The sequence below is a fragment of the Pteropus medius genome, unplaced genomic scaffold (assembly GCF_902729225.1).
Source record: "Pteropus medius unplaced genomic scaffold, Ma_sr-lr_union100, whole genome shotgun sequence".
NCBI lineage: Eukaryota > Metazoa > Chordata > Mammalia > Chiroptera > Pteropodidae > Pteropus > Pteropus medius.
Window position 1 is genome coordinate 6448075 of NW_024351729.1, and position 21551 is coordinate 6469625.

The window sequence follows — 21551 nt, forward strand, 5'->3', positions numbered from 1 at the left end:
TTAAAAAAAAAAAAAAAAAATTCCACACAAATTCATCCTCCTGAGCTCCAGATGGTATATTTCTACCAACTAAACATCTATATTTGGATTCCTTGCAGATACCTCAAAACACATGATGAAAACTTAAGTATTGCAATCCTTCATACTCATTCTATGCCCCAAACTTGCTCCTTGCCCCATATTCCCTATTCAGTTGAGTCCATCATCCACCCTACTCCTCCAACCTGAAGGCTAGGTATTTTCCTTTACTCACTTATTGCCTTTATCCCACCAGTCAGCTAACCAAGTCCCGACAATTTTCCCTGCTTATTTCACAAATGTTTTTCCTCTGAATCCCCACTGTCATTACCTTAGAGCCAGCTCTCGTTGTTTTACACTCCCAGTTATTGGAACAGCTACTAAACTGATCTCCCTGTCTTTATTGTTAGAGACTCTAACAAAAAGCTTTTGATTGCATGCCTCTCCAACTTAAATCTTTCAGAAATTCATCATCATCTATGCATGGAGTAAAATATAACCCCATTTACCATAGCACATGACTCTGGACTCATTTCTTGATAATTCCCTGACTTTGTTTCTAGTCTGTAAAAATATGATAGAAATATTTGCATTCTCCTTATTTCACAAAATACAGGCCCCTCTCCCCGCAACAAATCAAAGCTTCTCCAGGAAAAACATACTGATTTCAAATGTAGTTGTACTAAATTATTTATTATCATAGTTATGTGAACTTTTTGTTTTTAGTTACTAGAGATGACCTCATTTCCAAGTTGGTTGAAGAAAATAAGGTAAGTTTTGAGGTTGGAGAGTGCAGAGGTATTCTTTCCTTTCTTGACAAAGTAATATTTCCTCATGTTGGTTTACAGTCCTTCTGATTCTCAAATCTTCATTAAAAAACATTTTAGCATAAATAAGTAGCATATTCAGAACTGCTGTCAACCAGGTATTAAGAAATAAATCATTTCATGTGGTTATAAATGTTTGAAAAAGGTGGAGACTGCCCCCAATAAGGACATCATATATCCTTGCCTCTTTTTTTGTAGATTAATTGACCATATAAGCAAGGATTTATTTCTGAGATCTCTATTCTATTACATTGATCTATGTATCTGTTTTTATGCCGATATCATACTGTTTCAATTATTTTAGCTTTGTAGTATAGTTTAAAATCAGGAAGTGTAGTACCTTCCACTATTCTTTCTCAAGTTTTTTTGGGGGCGGGGGGTAGCTATTCAGGGTCTTTTGTGCTTCTGTATAAATTTTAGGATTAGTTATAATTCTGATAAGAATGCCATTGGCCTGCAATTTTTTTTTTGTAATGTCTTTATCTGGTTTTGGTATTAGGGTAATGCTGGCTTCATAAAATGAGTTTGGAAGTGTTCCTTCCTCTTCAATTTTTTGAAATAGTTTAAGAAGGATAAATATTAATTCTTCTTTGAATGTTTGGTACAATTCACCTGTGAAGCCATCTGGTTCTCAACTTTTATTTATTGGGAGTTTTTTCATTACTGCTTTAATTTCATTGTTAATAATTGGTCTGTTTAGATTTTATAGTTCTTCTTGGTTCAGCCTTGGAAGGTTATATACTTGTAGAAATTTGTTCATTTCCTTTAGATTGTTGAATTTGTTGGCATATAATTGTTCATAGTATTCTTTAATGATTCTTTATGCTTCTGTGGTGCCAGTTATAACTTCTCTTTCAATTATGATTTTATTATTTGGGTTCTCTTTTTTTCCTTAATGAATTTAACTAAAAGTTTTTCTGTTTTTTCAAAGGACTAGCTATTTTATTGACCTTTTCTATTGTATTTTAAAATATCTATTTCATTTTTTTTGTGCTCTTAACAATTTCCTGCCTTCTGTTTACTTTCAGGTTTGTTTTTCTTCTAGTTCCTTAGGTGGAGAGTTTTATTGTTTATTTGCATTTTTTCTTGTTTCTTGAAGTAGGCCTGTATAGCTATGAACTCCCCTCTAAGAACTGCTTTTGCTGCATCCCATAAATTTTTATTTTCATTTGTTTCAAGATAGTTTTTTATTTCTTGTTTATTTCCTGTTATCATTGGTTGCTCAGTAGCATGTTTAGTTTCCACATATTTGTGTTTTTTTCCAGTTTTTTTCCTGTAGTCAATTTCTAGTTTCATGCCATTGGTATCAGAAAAGATGCTTGATATGCTTTCAATCTTCCTGAATTTTTTGAGGCTTTTTTTGTGTCCTAATATGTGATCTATCCTAGAGAATGTTCCATGCGGACTTGAAAAAGTGCATATTCTACAGTTTTTAGATGAAACATTCTATAAATGTCTATTTAAGTTGCTCCTAATGTGACATTTCATTTAAGGCCATTATTTTCTTATTTATTTTCTATCTAGGTGATTTGCCCATTGGTGTGAGGTGAAGTATTGAAATCCCCTACTATTATTGCATTACTGTAGATTCTCCCTTTATATCCATTAATAATTGTTATATATATTTACATGCTCCTATGTTGGGTGCGTAGATATTTTTAATTATTATATCCTCTTCTTGGATTAACCCCCTTATAATTATCTAATGTCCTTCTTTGCCTTTTTACATTTTTTATTTTAAAGTTTATTTTGTCTAAGTATTCTTACTCCAGCTTTTTTTTTTTTTTTTTTTTTCATTTCTGTTTGCGTGGAATATCTTTTGCTATCTCTTTACTTTCAGTCTGTATGTATCTTTTGATTTGAAGTGAGTCTCTTATAAATAATATAGATAGGTCATTTTATTTAAATCTATTCAGCAACCCAATGTCTTTCTATTGGGACATTTAATCCATTTACATTTAGAGTGATTATTGATAAGTACTTATTGACATTTTGTTAATTTTTTTTAGGTTTTTATAGTTATCCTCTGTTCCTTTCTTATCCTGATCTCCCCTTGTGGTGTGCTGTTTTTCTTTAGTGTTTTGTTTAGGTTCTTTTTTCTTTGTTCCTTGTATATCTTTTATAGGTTTTCAGTTTGTGGTTACCATGAGATTTATGTATGTCATTGTTTATCTATAGCAGTCTTTTTTAAGCTAATAGGCATTTAAGTTCAAATATATTCCATAAGGATTGCATTTTTACTACCTTCTCCATGCTTTATGTTATTGATGTCATATTTTAGATCTTTTTGTGTTGTGCTTAGATCTCATACGGATTGTAGTTTGAGTTGTGTTTGATACTTTTTTCTTTTGACCTTTGTAGTATCTTTAAGTGTATGATTTACTATATTTACTGAATATTTAGCTTTACCTATATTTTTATTTCTGGTTGTGGCCTTCGTCTACTTAAAACCCTTTAACATTTCTTGTAAAGCTGGTTTCATGTGGTGATGAAGTCTTTTAGTTTTTGTTTGGGACAGAACAAATATTTTGATAGAGATACATGTAATAACATTTACATGTAAAAGAAATTCTTTTTTTTCCTATAGAACATACAGATGTCTTTCAATAAGGAGCATGAAGAAAATGCATATTTGAGGTCTGAAATAATATCCCTTCGTGAAGTGTCAGAAAAAGCACAGGTGAGTCTTCTCCTTTCTCTAGTGTTTTAGATGTTATTTAATTTTGTTCAATTAAGGATTAATTCTGGTATATAAATTCATGCCATCGCTATCATCCAAATGTAAATTTCTATAAGATCTTACTTCATTTTGAAGCATTATCAAATTGACTACATTTCTCATTTCACTCTCTAAATTCTTATGACACATAAGTATATGAGATATACTGCTAAATCGTGCACTAGTTTACACCTTGCCTTTGTTTTCTAATTTACTCCTTAAATATATACCTTTTCTTTCCCCTTATATACTTAGCAGTTTAATGACAAGGGCTATGTCTTAAACTTTCTTTGTATCTTCTATAGCAGATAGTACAGTAGGAACCCAACGAATGCTTGCTGGAATTTGGAGTTATAAGTAACCATTTACTATGGGGTAATGGTTTCCAAATTTAACTGACATTTTATGTATATGTATGTATATGGAGAATAGTCGCCAAGTATGCAGGCAAACAAGTTATTTCTCATGAGGCCTTATGAGATAGTATTGATCACTTAAAAGAATTTTTTGTTAGTACAATTTTAATACTTTAATGTTAGGATCATAGTGTTGCTGTGTTCTCCTTACGACAAATACAAAATAAATGTTCTTTTATAAAATACTAATGGCAATAACTACTATTACTATTCTAATAGTCACATTTACTGAACTCAATTCTAGGCACAATTCTAAGCACCTTATGTTACTAACGAATTGTAATTCATGCAATAGCACTATTATTATTCTAATTTTAAAGATAAGGAAGTTAATACACAGAGAGGTTTAATGACAACTAATAAGTGACAGAGTTGGAATTTGGGCTCCGGCAGTCTGGCTCCGAAGAAAATTAGCTATTTCTTTTCAGGGAGCAAGAGTTCTCTTTTGTTTCACCCCCAGGTATTCCTTGATGAATAGTTTGTACATCTGGTTATAACTTGAAAATGCCTCTGAATATGTTCCTAATTACTGTGCTATACATACCACTTACGATGCTTTCCAGATAATCTTTAATTTATCCTTCCTTTCTTGTTATCATTTTTTTAATATTTTGCTATTGACACTTCAGAGTTATTTGCCCCCATCCTTGAAGACCTTGTTCATTAAAACATAAGATCCTTGCCAAATATACTTTGTAAAAATAACTGATAATTAAGACAAATATTTTCCACAGGAATACAAATTTAAAAATAGCAAAGAAACAAGAGAAATATAAACTAACTATACAGATGGTAGCTCTGTTGCACAAAAGATTTTTGTATTATTTTGGAAGATTAATCTTGTGAAATGGCATCTATATTTTACTTTTTAAGAATATGTAATTAGTGATGAATGAGCTTAAATATTTTCTGTTATCAGCTAAACAATTCTGAATGGTCATCATCCAGTTTTGGGCATGTATTTCTGTAATATTGGCTGGAGTTCTACATTGTAAATTCCATCCTGTAGATGTTTTATTCTGTTTGATCCATGTTCAAAATGATAAGAACAGAAGATCAGCAAACTGCCAGATGCTTTGGTTGCTCCATCAAACCAACAAATTTCTCCTTTTAATTTAGAATTGTTTATAGCATGGACTCTAAATATTTGAAAATATTTTATAATCTAATGAAATATCAATTGGGGGATAGCTTAAATAAATTAGGTTCACATATTTAATGAAATACTATGCAGTCATCAAAAATGATGATACATAAGTAAAAATGATTATTGGTTAGATCTATGCTTTGCTGTGTATGTTAGGGTTTGGATGACCAACTGACATTAGGAAGTGTTCCAAGCTAAATAACATGCTTCAGACTGTTAGCATGGAAAATGCCAAAATTATTGCTAACCATCAAGCCATTCTGCAGGTATTCACTCATTTAACACCAGTCAGTTTCTGATAAAATCAACAGGAAATATCTGTGGCTAAGAGATCAGGAAATGCAGTTGGCTGAATGAATAACAATTAAGTCCAAGAAATTTACTGATATTTTTTTCCCATTGATGTTTTTCAGTTTTCACCAGAAAGGTCATGTGGCCTTAACACTCAGTGCTTTCTTAATGGTGTCTTCTTAAAGATCATTGTTTCAGGAAAAATAATTACCTGCCCCATCATTTATAAAATCGTGGAGAACACTTATGACTGACCCTAAAGTACTTACCTTTTCCCCAAACATCAGTACTTTCCTATTTTACTTATGCCATTCCCCATGCTGAGAATGAACTTTACTTCATCTTCAACTCTTTGAATTCTATTCATTCTTTAAGATTCACTTTCATCAGGTTGCTGGATCACTCCAACCAGAAGGGATCAATTTTCTCTTTCTACTTATACTCTTAGGACACTAAACAGACCATAATAATAATAGCTCTCATTTTTTTTTGAAGCATATTTACCATATACCAAGCACTGTCCTCAGGTGGAGCAGAAAATGATGACACAGAGATTTCAAGAAGAAAACTTACTGCTGGATGCAGCCCATGCCAGTATCACAAGTGAGCTACAGACTGTTCAGAACGAGAAAACTCAACTCCAAGCACATCTGTGAGTAAATTGTAGGCAACTTCTTACGCATCTTTTGTTGTTGCATTTGTATTTCTTATCTTTAATGAAAATGTAATTCTGTGTTTGCCGGGCCAGCCACAAAAAGACTATCCTCAAAGAACTAATTTTGTTAGAACATTTTGGTAACTGCTCTGAGGCAGGAGATATGTTCCATAAGAACATTTAGTCTTTCTGTTAAAGAACTCTTACTTAGCTTTCATATCTCCTTTTCTCTTCCTGCAGAGACCATTTAATCCTTAAGAATAACCAGTTTATCCAGAAAGCACAGGATGCAGAGAAGAGGACAGCAGTGCAAAAAGAGCTGCTACAATCAACTATTGCAAGATTGAAAGGTGAATTAGAAGCATCAATACAAGAGAAGATGTCTCTGCTAGAAGAGAAAGAAAGACTTCAGAGACAGGTAGGTAGAGACAGAATTATGTTAGTTCCTGGTTGTGGTGGTCATCTTGTTTTAACATTATATTTTAAGTGCAAAAGACAAGAAAAGAAATACAACCCAGGTACAGTTTGTCTGAGTTGCCCATTAAAGAAATCCTTAGGTAGCTATCTGTGTCTTTTAGCATGTAAAGTAGTCTGTACCAAATAGTATATACCCTTATATAGCATTAGTGAATGTTAACTAATAGTTCACACATCCTTGATAAAAGGGGTCAGATTTTAAAAATTGATTTCCCATGAAGGAATGGAACAATGTAGCTTAAGGGGGACAGCCCTGTCTTTCTGGTTAGAAAGGAGCCAGCAGAGTCTGACATGCAGACGTGTCTTTCTAATTTCAGGGCTATTTGTGAAGTCTGCTCTGCCTCAGAGACTCCCTGAGTGGCCCCTTTTCTGAGAGGATGTGCTATCTCTGCAGTGTAGGTATTAATTGACATACAGGGTATGTCTGCTATAGTAGAGCCTGTCAGCTGCTTTAACATTGACCCATTTCCTTTTTTCCCTCCTTGGGCAGGTTAATAAAACAGAGAAAGAAATAACACATGAAAAATGCAATTTGGAAAAGGAATTAGCTAAAAACAAGGTATTCCACATTTTATTTGTTATTTCACTGTATTTCATTTTCTTTTGTATCACTGCCTTCTGTATCAGCTGATCTTAATGAGGAGACGGGTTATTTTGTTGAATACCAAGATGTAGGGGAACAGAGAAAGCAAGAAGCTGGATGCAACTCAGTGCGCTCCAATCACTGCAGCATAAGGCTGCTTCTGGGGAACGTTGGCTTGTTGAGCATCTGGTGTTTGCCAGTGAGTCATCACTGCCTCTGGTCCTGTTGTTCAGTAGTTTAGCCAGGAAGTCCCCTGAGAGTGAGCTAATGGGCCTGTGGGAGGCAAAGGGATGATTGCTGTCAGTGATGTTTTCTTTAAAAAAAAAAAAAAACTTCCTAAGTACCTGTTAACACCTGCCATTTTATCAATGAGATACCCTTTTCTGAGTTTAAAAAAAATAGGATAGCTAGAGAAACAAATATAATTCTTATTAAAATCAAACAAAAAATATATCTAGAGCATCAAGGAGAATTATCCTATCCCAGGCAATAAATCCAGTAACAGACGTCAACATAGTCATCAAGCCTTGACTGTTTCTTGGCTTCTGGCTCAACTAAATAGCATTTGTTTGTATGTATGTATGTATGTATTTATATTTATACACACACACACACACACACACACACACACACACACACACACATACACACATACACGCACATTTGTGTGTGTGTGTATGAACTTTAAGAATTGGGAGCAAGAGAAAAGCTAAATTCTTAACCCAAGCTCAGATACCATTCGCCAAGCTGGCAGATGCCCCTATGGTTTAGGCACTCATATCTAGTGAACTGAAAATAGTGCACCCTCAAAATCATTGAATGAAACAAACTTCCTGTGGCAAGGACCTTACTGGTGTTAATTTGGTCTCAAATACACTTTTAAAACTTTGGAAAATTGGTCATTACTATTAAATTCAGTAGTACTTTTTGCCTAAAACTGTTAGTGAGTGTTTCATGGCTAAGGCAAATGCTGTATGTTTGTGATATAAAAATAATGTTGTTATTTTACTTGTCTGATTTCAGTTGTCTTAATGTAGGCTGATTGTAAGTTGATGGGACAGAGAGGTTGTATTACGCCAAAAGATAATTCTTAGACAGTCATATTTTTTGGTCTAAATTGATATTTTTAAACTGCATGTTCTTTGTAAAGCTATGTCTTTTTGAGTCAGGTTTAATGAGTTATCATTTATATACTCTGAAATTCACCCTTTTTTCACCTTTTTTTTAGTGTATGGTTCTTTGAGTTTTGACAAACACATGTAATCATGTAGCCACCACCACAATCAAAATATAGAACATTTCTAAATCTTAGAAAGTTCCCTCGTGCCCCTTTGTAATCAACCTCTTCCTCCACCCACATCCCTCAGCAACCACTAATCTATTTTTTCTGTTCTTGTAGTTATATATCTTTTCCAGAATATCATATAAATGGAATCTTACAATATGTAGCATTTTAAGTCCGGCTTCTTTGATTTAGCATGAGGTGTTTGACATCCATGTCATTGTACCATAGTTTCTATTCTAATATATGGATCACAATTTCTTTACCCATTTTCCAATTGAAGGACATTTGGGTTGTTTCCAGACTTTGGCAATTATGAATAAAGCCTTTATAAATATTTACAGACAAACATATATTTGTATTCCTCTTGGGTAAATATCAGGAGTTGGCTTCGTGGATCCTATGGTAAATATATACTTGACATAACAACAAACTACTCAACTGTTTTCCGAAGGGCCTGTATCATCTTGCATTCCCACCAATAATATATGCGTTTCAGTTTCTCTATATGTTCACCAGCACTTGGTATTGTCAGTTCTTTTAAGTTTAGCCATTCTAACTGGTGTGTAGTGATATATCATTGTGGCTATAATTTGTATTTCTCCAGTGACTAATAGTATGAGGTGTTCTTTTCAACTGCTTATTTGCCATGCACAATTTGAAGTGTCTCTTCAAGTCTTTTAATCATTTTTAATTCAGTTTGTTTTCTTACTATTAATGTGTCAGGGATTTTAAAATAGTCTCATATTAAATTTTTTTTGTCAGGTACATATTTTACATATATTTTCTTTCATTTTATGCTTTGTCTTTTCACATTCTTTCAAAGAGCAGAAGTTTTATATTTTAGTGAAGTTCAATTTATCAATTTTTGAAATTCTATGGACCATATTTTTATGTCATATCTAAGAAAATTTAACCTAACCTAAGATCACAAAGATTTTTTCCTTTATTTTTCTCTAGAAGTTCTATAGTTTTAGATTTTATATTAGGGCTGTGATCCTATTCAAGTTAATTTTTGTATATCATTTAAGGTACAGTTCAAGGTTCATGTTATTGTTAAATGGATGTCTGATTTTTTTAGTACCTTTTATTGAGATATAATTAATGTACCATAAATTCACCTTCTTTAAATATTCAATTCAAGGCTTTTTTAGTATTTTCACAAGTTTGTGCAAGCATCACCACTAATTCTAAAATGTTTTTATGACTCCAAAAAGGAAACCTAGTACCCATTATCAGTCACTCCCTATTCACCCTTTACCCCCAGTCCCTGGCAAAAACTATTTATCTTTCTGTCTCTGGATTTATCTATTCTGGACATTTTATACAAATAGAATCAAACAGTATGTAGCGTTTTGGATCTGGCTTTCAAGGTTTGTCCATATTGTAGCATATGTCATACTTTATTCTATGTATAGCTAATTAATATTCTATAGTGTTTATATACCACACTTCATTTCTCCATTCAGCAGTTGATAGACATTCAGGCTGTTACCACTTTTTGACTAGTAAGAATACTGCAGTGAATGTTCGTGTACAACTTTTTGATGAGCATATGTTTTTAATTTTCTTTAGTATATGGCTAAAGAAAATTACTGGGTCATGTGATAACTATCATTTTGAGAAACTGCCAGACTTTTACAAAGTGACTATACCATTTTACAATCTCTCCAGCTAAACTTGAGAATTTCAGTATCTCACGTTCTCATTACATTTGTTATTATCTGTTCTTTTTAAAAAAAAAAAAAGTTATCAAACCAACAGCACTCACCATCTTCATAGTTCATTTTATCCCAGCAAAATATTTAAGAATGTTCTTGATTCCAAGATTTTCCAAGATTGGGCTCCCTACCACTTACACTTGGATATACTTGCTTTGAAACTAAAAAAAGTCCTGAACCTACCTCAAGAGCTTTTGCTGCTTGTTTGCTTGAAATTCCACAAAAGCAAATCCCTTTGGAACTCCAGTAGACTTATAATGTGGCATACTTATACAAACAGCATTGCCACATTTCCCAAATACTGTCAATCCAGTTGTGATTAACATTTTTGTGAAATAACTTCTGTGATAAATTAGAAGCAGTATTAACTATATAAGAATTCTTAATAAGGCCAATAAATTTTGAGTTGAATATTAAGTTAAAAAGTTTATTCTACCCATCTTAGTGGATGTGAAGTATCTCACTGTCTTTTTTTTTTAATTGAGGTACAATTCATATAAAATCAGCCACTTTAAAGTGAACAATTCAGTGGTATTTAGTATATTCAGTGTTGTGCAACACCACTTCTATTTCAAAATATTTTCATCAAAACCTCACTTCCTTTAATCACTCACTCATTCCTTTCTATCCCTAGCCTCTGACAACCACCAATGTGTATTCTGACTCTAGATTTACCTATTCTGAATATTTCATGCAGATAATCAATATGTGATGTTTTGTGTCTGACTTCTTTCACTTAACGTAATGTTTTCAAGGTGTGTATGTATGTGTGTGTATATATATATATATATATATATATATATATATATATATATATATATATATATATATATATATAGACTCATAACATGGGTTTGAACTGCATGGATCCAGTTATACACACATCTTTTTCAAAATACTTATACTGTTTTTCACCTGTGTTTGGGAGTCCACAGATGCTGAGGGCTGACTGTATGCATTGATCTGTACCATTTTATATAACGGACTGGAGCATCCTTGGATTCTGTTATCCATGGAGGCCCCGGAACCAATCCCCCACAGATACAGAGGGACAACTTAAGTTTTGGGGGAGTCAAATTTATACATGAACTTTCAATTCTGCATGGAGTTGGCGCTTCTAACCACCCCCTGCGTATATACCACAGTTTGTTTATCTGTTCTTCTGTTGATGGACATTTGCATTGTTTCCACCTTTTGGCTGTGGTGATTAGTGCTACTATGAATGTATTTACATGTATTTGTTTGAGTTCCTGTTTTCAGTTCTTTGGAATATATTCCTAGGAGTGGAATTACTGGGTCATGTGGAAGGTTAAATATGTGGTTTAACTTTCTGAGGAACTACCAGTTTTCCTTGATGCTAAATTATTTTATGTTCCCACCACCAGTGTACAAGACTTCCAATTTCTCCACATCCTTCTCAGCACGTTATTTTTCATTTTTTTTTATTATAGCTATCCTTGTGGGTGCGAAAGTGTTATCTCATTGTGGTTTTGATTTGCATTTCCGTAATGATTAATGATATTGATCATCTTTTTATGTGCTTATTGGCTATTTATATATCTTCTTTGGAGAAATGTCTATATAGATCCTTTGCCTGTATTTAAACTGAGTTATTTGTCTTTTAATTGTTAAGTTGTAAAAGTTCTTTATATATTCTGGATAGTAGACCCTTATCAGATATAATTTACAGATATTTTCTCTCATTCTATGAATTGTCTGTAAAGCTTTAGATTTTTATGAAGTTAAGTTTATCTGTTTTTTTTTCTTTGGTTGCTTGTGCTTTAGGTGTCACAATATGATAAATTGCTGCCTAATGCAAGGTCACAAAGATTTATACCTGTTTTTTATTCTGATAATTTTACAGTTTTACTTATTATAGTTAGGTCCATTTTGAGTTAATTTTATATATGATATGAGGTAGAGGTTCAACTGCATTATTTTGTCTGTGGATATCCTGTTGTCCCAGCACTATTTGTTGGAAAAACTATTCTTTCTATTGAAAAAAATCAATGAAACAGTTAATTAATTGTCAAAATCAATTAACCATAGATATGTGAGCTTATATCTAGATTCTCAGTCCTATTGCATTGACCTATATGTCTGTCCTTCTGCCAGTACTACACAGTGCTGTAGCTTTGTGGAAAGTTTTGAAATTGAAATGTGCAAGTCATCCAACTTTTTTTCTTTTTCCCAAGATTGTTTTGGCTATTCTGAATCCTTGCATTTCTATGACTATTAAGATTAGCTTTTCCATGTCTGCCAAAAAGGGCAGCTGAAATTTTGTATTGGATCTGTAGATCAATTTGGGGAGCATTACAATATTAATACAACATTTATATATTTTCTATATATAAAACTGTCACCTGCAAATAGAGATAGTTTTATTTTTCTGTCCAGTTTTTGCTGCCTTTTATTTCTTTTGTGTAATTGCCTTGGCTAGAACCTCCAGTACAATGTTGAAGTGGTAAGAGCAGACATTCATGTCTTGTTTCTGATCTTAGTGGGAAATTTTGTTTGTCACCATTAAGAACATGATGTTAGCCGAGGGCTTTTTATAAATACCCTTTATCTGGATGATGAAATTATCATATATTTCTGGTTTGTTGAGAATTTTTATCATGAAAATGTATTGAATTTTGTGAAATGCTTTTTCTGTGTTTAGTGAAATAATATTGTGGATTTTGTCGTTTATTCTGTTACTGTGGTATATTGCATTAATTGATTTCAAATGTTAAATCAATCTTTAATTCCTGGAATAAATTCCTCTTGGTCATGGTGCATAATCCTTTTTATATGTTGCTGGATTTGGCTTGTTGGTATTTTGTAAAGGATTTTTGTAACTATATAAATAAGTGATATCGTTCTTGTCATATCTTTGTCAGGTTTTGGTATCAAGGTAATTTTGGCCCCTTAAAATGATTTTGTAAGTGTTCTCTTTTATTTTGGGGAATAGTTTGTGAGGGATTGATGATAATTCTTTAAATATTTGTAGAATTCACTAGCGAAGCCGTCTGGTTCTGGTTTTTCTTTGCAGGAAGTTTTTTGTTTTGTCTTATTTGATTTAACTATTATTGTTGATTTAATCTCTTTTCTTGTTATAGGTCTTGTTTAAAGAAAAGATGTTCTACTTCTTAAAAAAATCAGTTTCAGTGTTTGGGTGTTTCAGTGAACTTGTTCGTTTCATCTGTTACTTCATTTGTTGACATACAATTGTTCATAGTAGCCCCTTATCTTTATTTCTGTAAGTTCAGTAGTAATGTCCCTTCTTTCAATCCTAATGTTCGTAACTTGTGTGTTCTCTGTTTGTTTGGTTTTTTTTTTCCCTAGTACAGCTAACGGTTTTAATTTGGCTGCTATTTTCAAAGGACTAACTTGGTTTTACTGATTTTTTTATTTTTCTATTCTTTATTTTTGTTCTCATTCTTATTATTTACTTCCTTCTGCTTGCTTTTGGTCTAATTTGCTTTTTTTCTAGACTCAAGATGGAAGCTTAGATTATTTATTTGAGATAGTTCTTTTTTAATATAGGTGTCTGTAGCTTTAAAATTCCTCCTAAGCGCATTGCACTAGTTGAAAAAGTTTTGTCATGTTGTGTTTTCATTTTATTCCTCTCAGAGTAATCTTTCATTTCCCTTGTAATTTTCTCTTTGATTCATTGATTATTTAGAATGTTAATTTTCCCATATATGTGAATTTCCAAGATGTCTTTTTATTGATTTCTAATATTATTCCATTGTAGTTGGAGAACATACTTAGTATAATCTCAGTTCTTTCAAATTTATTAAGAGTTGTTTTATGGTCTAATATATGATATAACCTGGAGAATGTTTCATGACCACTTGAGAAAGGTACGTATTTTTGCTGTTGTTGGGAGGAATGTTCTATAGATGTCTGTTAGATGTAGTTGCTTTGTAGTGAAAGTCATTTTCCCACTGACCCTCTGTCTGGTTGTACTCTCCGTTATTGAAACTGATATATTGAAGTCTCCAAAAATTATTGTTGAATTGTTTATTTCTCCCTTCAATTCTATCAATTTTTACTTGAGGTATTTTGGGTCTCTCTTGTTAGATGCATATATATATATAAATGTTACATCTTCTCAAAGGATTGATCCTTTTTAAATACATAATGTTTTTTGTCTCACAGATTGTCTGAATGTCAGTTTTGTCTAATATTAGTATCGCCGCTCCAGCTCTTTTAAGGCTACTCTTAACATATTATTTCTTTTTCCATCCTTTTACTTTCAGTTCATTTGTATCTTTGGATCCAAAGTGTCTCTCTCATAAACACACATAATTGGATCTTTTAAAAATTTTATTCTGCCTACCATTGCTTTTTAGTCAGAGTGTTTAATCCGTTTGTATTTAACATTATTACTGATAGGTGGGATTTACATCTGCCACTTAACTATTTTTTTATATATCTCTTACATGCTTTTAGTTCCTCTGTATCTCCATTACAGCCTTTTGTGTAAGGTAGATATTTCTAGTGCACTATTAATTCTCTTGTCCTTTCTTTCACTGTATATTTTTGATTTATAGGTAACAAAAAGTTACAAATAAAAAACACATGTTTATATATCTTTTACATGTACCTATGTCACTTCCTTTATTGATACTCTATTTCTTCATGTGGATTCCTTTGATTACCTAGCACTCCTTTATTTCAATCTAAAGAACTTCCTTTTGTGTTTAACATAAGGCATATTTTCTAAACCCACAGTGTACATCTCACCAGTGTGAACTCTGGTAAATTACCCCACACTATTCTGGTTGGGATTAGAGAGAATTGACATTTTAACAATATTGAATCTTCTAATGCATGAATATGAATTATCCCTCAATTTAATTTACGTTTTTTAAAAAAATTTCATCAGTATTTTATTATTTTCAGCATATAAGATATTGGGCTTTTTTTAGATTTATATCTAAGAATTTCATGGGTTTTGGTAGTTTTAAATGGTTCTTTTAAGAAATGTCAATTTCCAATTGTTTTTTGCTAGTTTATAGGAATACAATTGATGTGACATTGTATCCTTCAACTTTATTAAACTCACTTATTCTAGTATATTGTAGATTTTGGGGGGATTTTCAATGTAGACAGTCATGTCTAGTATAAATAGACACAGTTTTATTTTTCCATTTCCAATTTCTGGGCCTTTTATTACTTTTTAGTGCTTTCTTGCACCAGCTATGGCCTCCTGTATGATGTTGCACAGACCATGAGAGCAGATATTCTTGCCTTTTTCCCAGTCTTAGGGGAAAACATCAGTCTTTCACCATTAGGATTGATAATAGTTGTACGATTTTTATAGATACACTTTATCAGGTAAAGATGGTTCTCTTTAATTTCTAATTTGTTGAGTTTTTATCTTGAATCAGTGTTGAATTTCGTGAAATGCTTTTTCTGCATCTAGTAAGATACTCATTTAATTTTTCTCGTGTAGTCTATTCATGTGAATTATACAAATTGATTTTGAATGTTAAACAAGCTTTGTATTACTAGGACAAACTTCACTTGGTCCTGATTTGTTATTGTTTTTATATGTTGCTGGATTTTTTTTGCTAATATTTTGTGGAAGACTTTTGCATCTAAATTCATCAACTTGCATTAATATTTAAATACCAAGTACTAGAAGGACTTTTATTTTAGTAGAATTTTTTTTAGTAAACGTGAACTATGTAATTTATAATAACCCTCCTGCTGAAGACAACTAGAAAAGCTAAAAAAAAAAAAAGTAAAAGGAAAGAAAAAAAATAATAAAAAAAAATCATAAAGCTATCAGGTAGAAAATCCCCAAATATAAAGGCAGGGGAAAGTGTTCATAAGATATCTTCTATTTTATACAGATGTCATTTTTAAAGTAAGATAATAATTTTGGATCTGACATAGATGTATTTATCTATTTACAGATAGTAAATAGCTTCCTTTTCTCCTTTTGGTTTTCACAGGAAGACATAAATGCATTAACCCAGAGCCTACAGACTCTAGAAGAAAAGAATAAGCACCTAGCAGATCAAATTACTTCTCTGGAACTTCAGCAAGAAACTTCTGATTACCATGGGGTGGGTATAAAAAGGTCAGTTTAAAGTAGGAATTAATGACTGAGTTTAAAAAAAAAATCAGAAATCAAGAGATGGATATTCTTCAGTTGTTTGTGTTTTAATAATTACCATAAGTCCTGAATAACTCAAGCTAAATATGCCAGAAATCTCTACAGCATTCACACAATAGAGGATTTAAGAAAACAAGAATTTAAGGGAGCAATTAAATATCTGCCTACACAGATAATCTATAATGCTAGAAAGCACAAATATTTCTAACATTTAAAATTTTTTTCTTCTTCCATAAACTATTCTTTTTTAACCCTGACAGTTTCCTCCATTAAATAATCAGTAGTAGTAAGTTTGATTTCTACAAGCTATTTAACAAGGTCAGCTCATTACAGATAAATGATAGTTCTTAAAACATCTTTTCCAAGTAAAGAGGATTTAAAGAGATGATTAGTCTGTTAAGCAGCTAATAAGTTTCCTATGTGCTTTTGAATATTTGAAAAAAAAAATCAGTTATTGCTTCTGTAACATGCAAACCTTTAAAAATTCCATAGAAGGCCCTAATGTAAGTCCATCTTAGTCTGAGCTAAATTCTCTCAAACTATGTCATAAGCTGCTCATTACTTCAACTATGAAAAATTACACAGAGTAAGTATAAATCCTTTTACATTTTCATAGCTTTAGAGCCACACTGCCTAGGTTTCAGTTTTGGCTGTGATCTTGGGTATGATCCTTAGCCTCCATGAGCCTCGTTTTCTTAATCTGTTAAAATGGGGATAATAATACTATTAGTGGGTTGTTTGAGAATTAAGTTGATACATGTTGAGCATGTAGCAGAGAGCTAACATTTATTGAATTTTGGTATCTGAACTGACCCAGAAACAAAAGCTTTTAAGTTCCTATTGGAGTGACAAGATACATTAACTCTAATTCCTGGTGCTATATCAGACCAACCCTTACTCCCCTGAGATTAAAGATTCATGCATGTCTTTTGCTTGTTGGCCAGCCCTCAGCTGGGCTTATCTACCCCTCTGGTTTTGGTCCCTCTAGAAAAGCACATCTCAGTCTGCCTGATTCTTTCATGTCCCCACTGCCAGTGAACAGGTCTGTGGCCTTACTGTTACTGACTTTGACAGGTCTTGCCATTGGTTTGATCAGGGTTGGTTCTTGCCTGCAGACCACACCTCTTGATTAAGGGCTCCCAGTGATAAACCCCACCTCAAATCCAGCTCGTAGATCTGTGTCTCCACAGAGAATCTCTGACCAAGCTTACCTGGAAGCGTTTAAATTGGCTGTAGGAGTCTGAGGAATGAGGCTGAGATTTCAGGATTTTTTTTTTTTTAATCTTAGTAATATCATTAAAACTATTGCCATTCAAAACTGGCAGTGTATTTTTGTTCTTTGAGTGTTAACACCTGAAATTCTCAATAAAAGCTACCTTCTAGTTTACCCTCCTACTGATTTTTGGAGATACACATAGGACTATGTGTTGCGTATGTGTATCCCTCTCCTTACCCTGCCCCCCGCCTCCACACACACACAGATTTGAACTCCATAGTCCTGATTTCAACCCTGGGCTCCATTTACTATATGACCTGTGCAGATTCTTAACCTCTATGGCCTTCATTGCCAAAGGATCCTCTCCAGATTAACCTGTTTATGCATCTGCCTTCACTCTCTCTTAATGCAACAGTAGTTACTAATCTCTATACTCCCTTGCCTAGCATAGTGCCTGATACATAATAGGTGTTTAAGAAACACTGGTTAAGTAGAACACAAAGAAGGTCATGTCTGTCTTGCCAGACTGAGAATTAAATGTCATATTGCATCTAAAGTGCCCATCACAGGACCTAGTATACAGTATCCCTGGATAAATATTATTCTCTTGTTTATTCGCATACTTCCTAAATTTAATTTTTACTATTCCAGCCTTTAATAATGGTGTAATTTAAGTCCATTACCACAAGTAGTCGTGCAGGGAACCTCAGAAAAGATCCAAATGTGGGAAGGTTGCTGTGCCTGATTTCAAGTTAACTGACTACCCTTCCCACTTTTCTTTTGGGATTTAAACATTTCAGATAGTACCAACAGACAGAAATATAGTTCTCTATACAACTAAGATGTTAATGACTTGAAATTAAACTGAATTAAATCTTAAAACCAGGATGACATTCAGTCAGTGTACACCCATGCAGGTGTCGTCAAAGTTGGTTCCATCTGCTGGGACTTATGTCATAGTAGTTATTAAATATTTTGAATTAAAAACCTTCTTACAGTCTTATAAAATAGCTTTACCAAGATGCCACTATCTGCTGGTTTTAGGTATTCTTCTAACAGCTTTGGCTAACTTTTACAACTTACCCAGATTTAAAAATGATTTTAGAAATCATTTTGTGGCTTTCTTTGGCAACCTGCCTTTCCTACCTTAAGATAATTGTGTATGTTTCATGCTTCTCCAAGGAGTAACGTCTTTGTGTTTGAGTTAAAATGTACATTCTAACCACTTCAATTTTTCTCTGTATACTGTTTCTCAGGTGATTTTCCAGTTTATGCCTTGCTCTACATATTAATAATCTTTATAGTATGTTGCCTAGATTATTTAAGCAATGGTTAATCTGAGTTCTGCCTTTCAGAATTTAGAGTCTAAGCTATTACTCATTTAAGTGGCCTCTAATTTCTGGTCTTCCATTGATTCCCTTAAGTACGGGACCTGTTTAAATAATGTACAAACAGTAATTTAAGTTACTACCTTAATATCTACTTTCCTTTAGCAACTGGAAACAATTTTTCTTTTTTTTTTGGTCATAAGTTTAAATAAGTGACAGTGTTTCAAATATTAACACATTTTGATTTTGTGGGATAGTTGTCACTTATTGCATTAGCATTCTTTTTTATGGCGAAAAGGAAATTATTTTTTAAATGGCTTTAAAATATTAATAGAATTCCTTTATGCTTTTTCTTAAAAGAGAGAATTTTATTGAGAAAAGTGTCATTATTTAAAAAATTCATAGACACCTTTTAAAAGAGATGCAAACTATCTAAATTATTCCATAAAAAACCTTTCCACATTTCAAGAAGGCAAACAGTTATTTTTGAATGTTGAGTATTTGTTATAGCTGGCATATTTTAGATTAAATCTAGCTCTTTGTGTTTTATATGCTATATCTGTGTGTTACAATTGTGTTGGATTCACAATACTTGAAATAAAGTGCCCTACAAAGTGATGAGTAAAGAATAGCTATAACTGTCAGAGATAGTAAGGATTATCTTTTACATAATTTAATATCCCTACATATGTGGTTTCATCTTTATCAGCTTGCCCAAAGTTGAACATAAAACAAATGTCTAAATTCTTTGGCTTTAAATGCTTACAAAGCCCTCTGTTCTATTACTCACAGACTAAGCAAATGTAAGCCAGAAATAGTTCATTATGTCAATATTTACCAAGATTTTAAATTCCAGACTCACTACAGATAATCTATAGTGCAGCTAGTCAGCCTGAGTGATTAAGAGTTGGTGCTTTCAGTCACATTTGCTTGTGTCTGTGATATATCCACAGTTGATTCGTGAAGATGATTTTGACGTATGGCAAATATCAATATTTCCTGTTATTAAAATATTGTGGTAGGGTGAAATTTTCCATTCAATCACTAATGTTCTTGAAGTAACAATAAGGCCCACTATTTAATCAAAGGAACTGTATTCTTATTCTGACAAAGTTTAAGGCAAAAGACATGGAAAAAATGCCATTATTAAAGGCTGTTTGAATGATGAAATTATGTAATTTCATGACATATAGAGCCTTCGGTAATATTTGTCCCAGAAAACACTGTGTTGAATGTTTGATCGGTGAGTTTCCAACAAATGTTTTTTTTTCAGAGATTTTTGTAACTGTCTTTTACTGTGGTAACAAGCTGTCTGAATGGTTGTGATCATTTGTACTCCTGTTTTCTTCAAGAAGTATTTAATCCTCAAACTGTATATCTGAGATAGCCACTCCACATCTAGATTGGATTGCAACTACAAAGGGATTATTAATATAATAAAAAATAGAATTAGTAAGAGTAAACTGGGACTGTTAAGGCACTCATACTTTCACTAGTAGGCTCCTTATATGTTGCTTATTAGCACTATGATTGGCTGTCTTGGGAAAGACTAAGAGGCGGTATTAGCAAATAAATATGAATACTGGTTTCATTACTATAGAAATGGTAAGGGTATAAATACTTGTTTAAAAAGGAAAATGATTATTCTCTTCTCTGCCTGGAGGTACTGATACCTGTGTTTGCTTTATCAGCTTGCCCAACAGCAAGTGGAAACCGTCTTGGGAAAAATTACTGAAAGTAAAAATAAACTCGCCTATGAAAAAGGAAAACTCCAGGTATGGGATTTTATTTTCTGATTTTTATCATCTAATTTTTTAATGTCAATTGTCAAAGTAAATATTGCTTGATTTTGAGAGATCCTAGCTCTGTCATTTACTAATTCTCACTTTGGATAAGCTTTTGGACCTCCTTAACTTTGTTACCATATTAAAACCTAGGTGATTTATATTTACATACCTATAATATACTGCTGAAACCTCAAATTGTGAAGCCAAAGGCCATTTTTTTGACTGTCCAAAGCTTTATTGTGATTGTTTTACGCATGGTCATTCACTGAGAAAGTAGAGATCCTATGTTCTCTCTCTTTTTTTTTTTTTTTGGCTGAATTTTTATAACATTCCTAAAAAGAAATAACCCTAGAAATCAGGACCCTTGGGCAATAGAATAGACCTGAATAAATGGGATACTACTTTTCTGTTGCCTTTGGGTTCTGTTCCCTACAGTACCCACAGAGTAGGAAGCTTGCCACTGATGTGGCTAGGCCTGCCTTAAACCAACTCCAGTAGAATCAGTGGTACCTTGCCTTAGCTACACGGAAGACTCAGAGTTTTAAAAACTTTTCATGCCGAGAAGTGTATGATGTCTCCTACTTATTTTGAAATAATCTTGAAAAAAGAATGGATGGATAGAGGAAATGATAGATGGATAGATATGTAAAGAGCAAGTATTAAAAAAATGTTAATGGTGGAATTTGGATGGTGGGTGTATACACGTTCACAGTAAAATTCTTTTAATTTTTCTGTATATTTGATTTTTTTTTTTTTTTTGTAATAAAATGTTAGGAATCTTCCTATGAGAAGGCTTGTTACCCCCAAGCAATTAAATCGGACTCTCTGGAAGTAGGTCCTAGGCTTCAATACTTTTTCAAAGTTACCCACTGATTGCAGTGTGATACCATAGTTGAAGACCACTGGACTAAATGGTATGGGGTGAGGTCCAGTTATGCTTGGCAACTACAGAGCTGATTTGATAAGTAA

At 32.8% G+C, this 21551-nt stretch overlaps 1 protein-coding gene across 15 annotated transcripts in view; it reads left to right on the plus strand.

Annotated features, from left to right (window-relative positions):
• The window catches only part of CCDC150 (coiled-coil domain containing 150), a 64678-nt gene that overhangs the window by 17263 nt on the left and 25864 nt on the right, over positions 1-21551 (plus strand). For 12 of the 15 annotated variants that reach the window (XR_005648983.1, XR_005648981.1, XR_005648982.1 and 9 more), the window contains exons 8-14: positions 745-788; positions 3433-3525; positions 5946-6070; positions 6314-6491; positions 7041-7109; positions 16088-16201; positions 20487-20570. Coding sequence is in view for 12 of the 15 variants with exons in the window: in XM_039844308.1 (XP_039700242.1) it covers positions 745-788; positions 3433-3525; positions 5946-6070; positions 6314-6491; positions 7041-7109; positions 16088-16201; positions 20487-20570 (707 nt within the window). In the remaining 3 variants the exon portion in view is untranslated. Of the gene's footprint in view, positions 1-744; positions 789-2369; positions 2392-3432; positions 3526-5945; positions 6071-6313; positions 6492-6867; positions 6946-7040; positions 7110-16087; positions 16202-20486; positions 20571-21551 lie in introns of those variants that run through there. The other 3 variants (XM_039844315.1, XM_039844316.1, XM_039844317.1) reach the window with 3 other exon arrangements.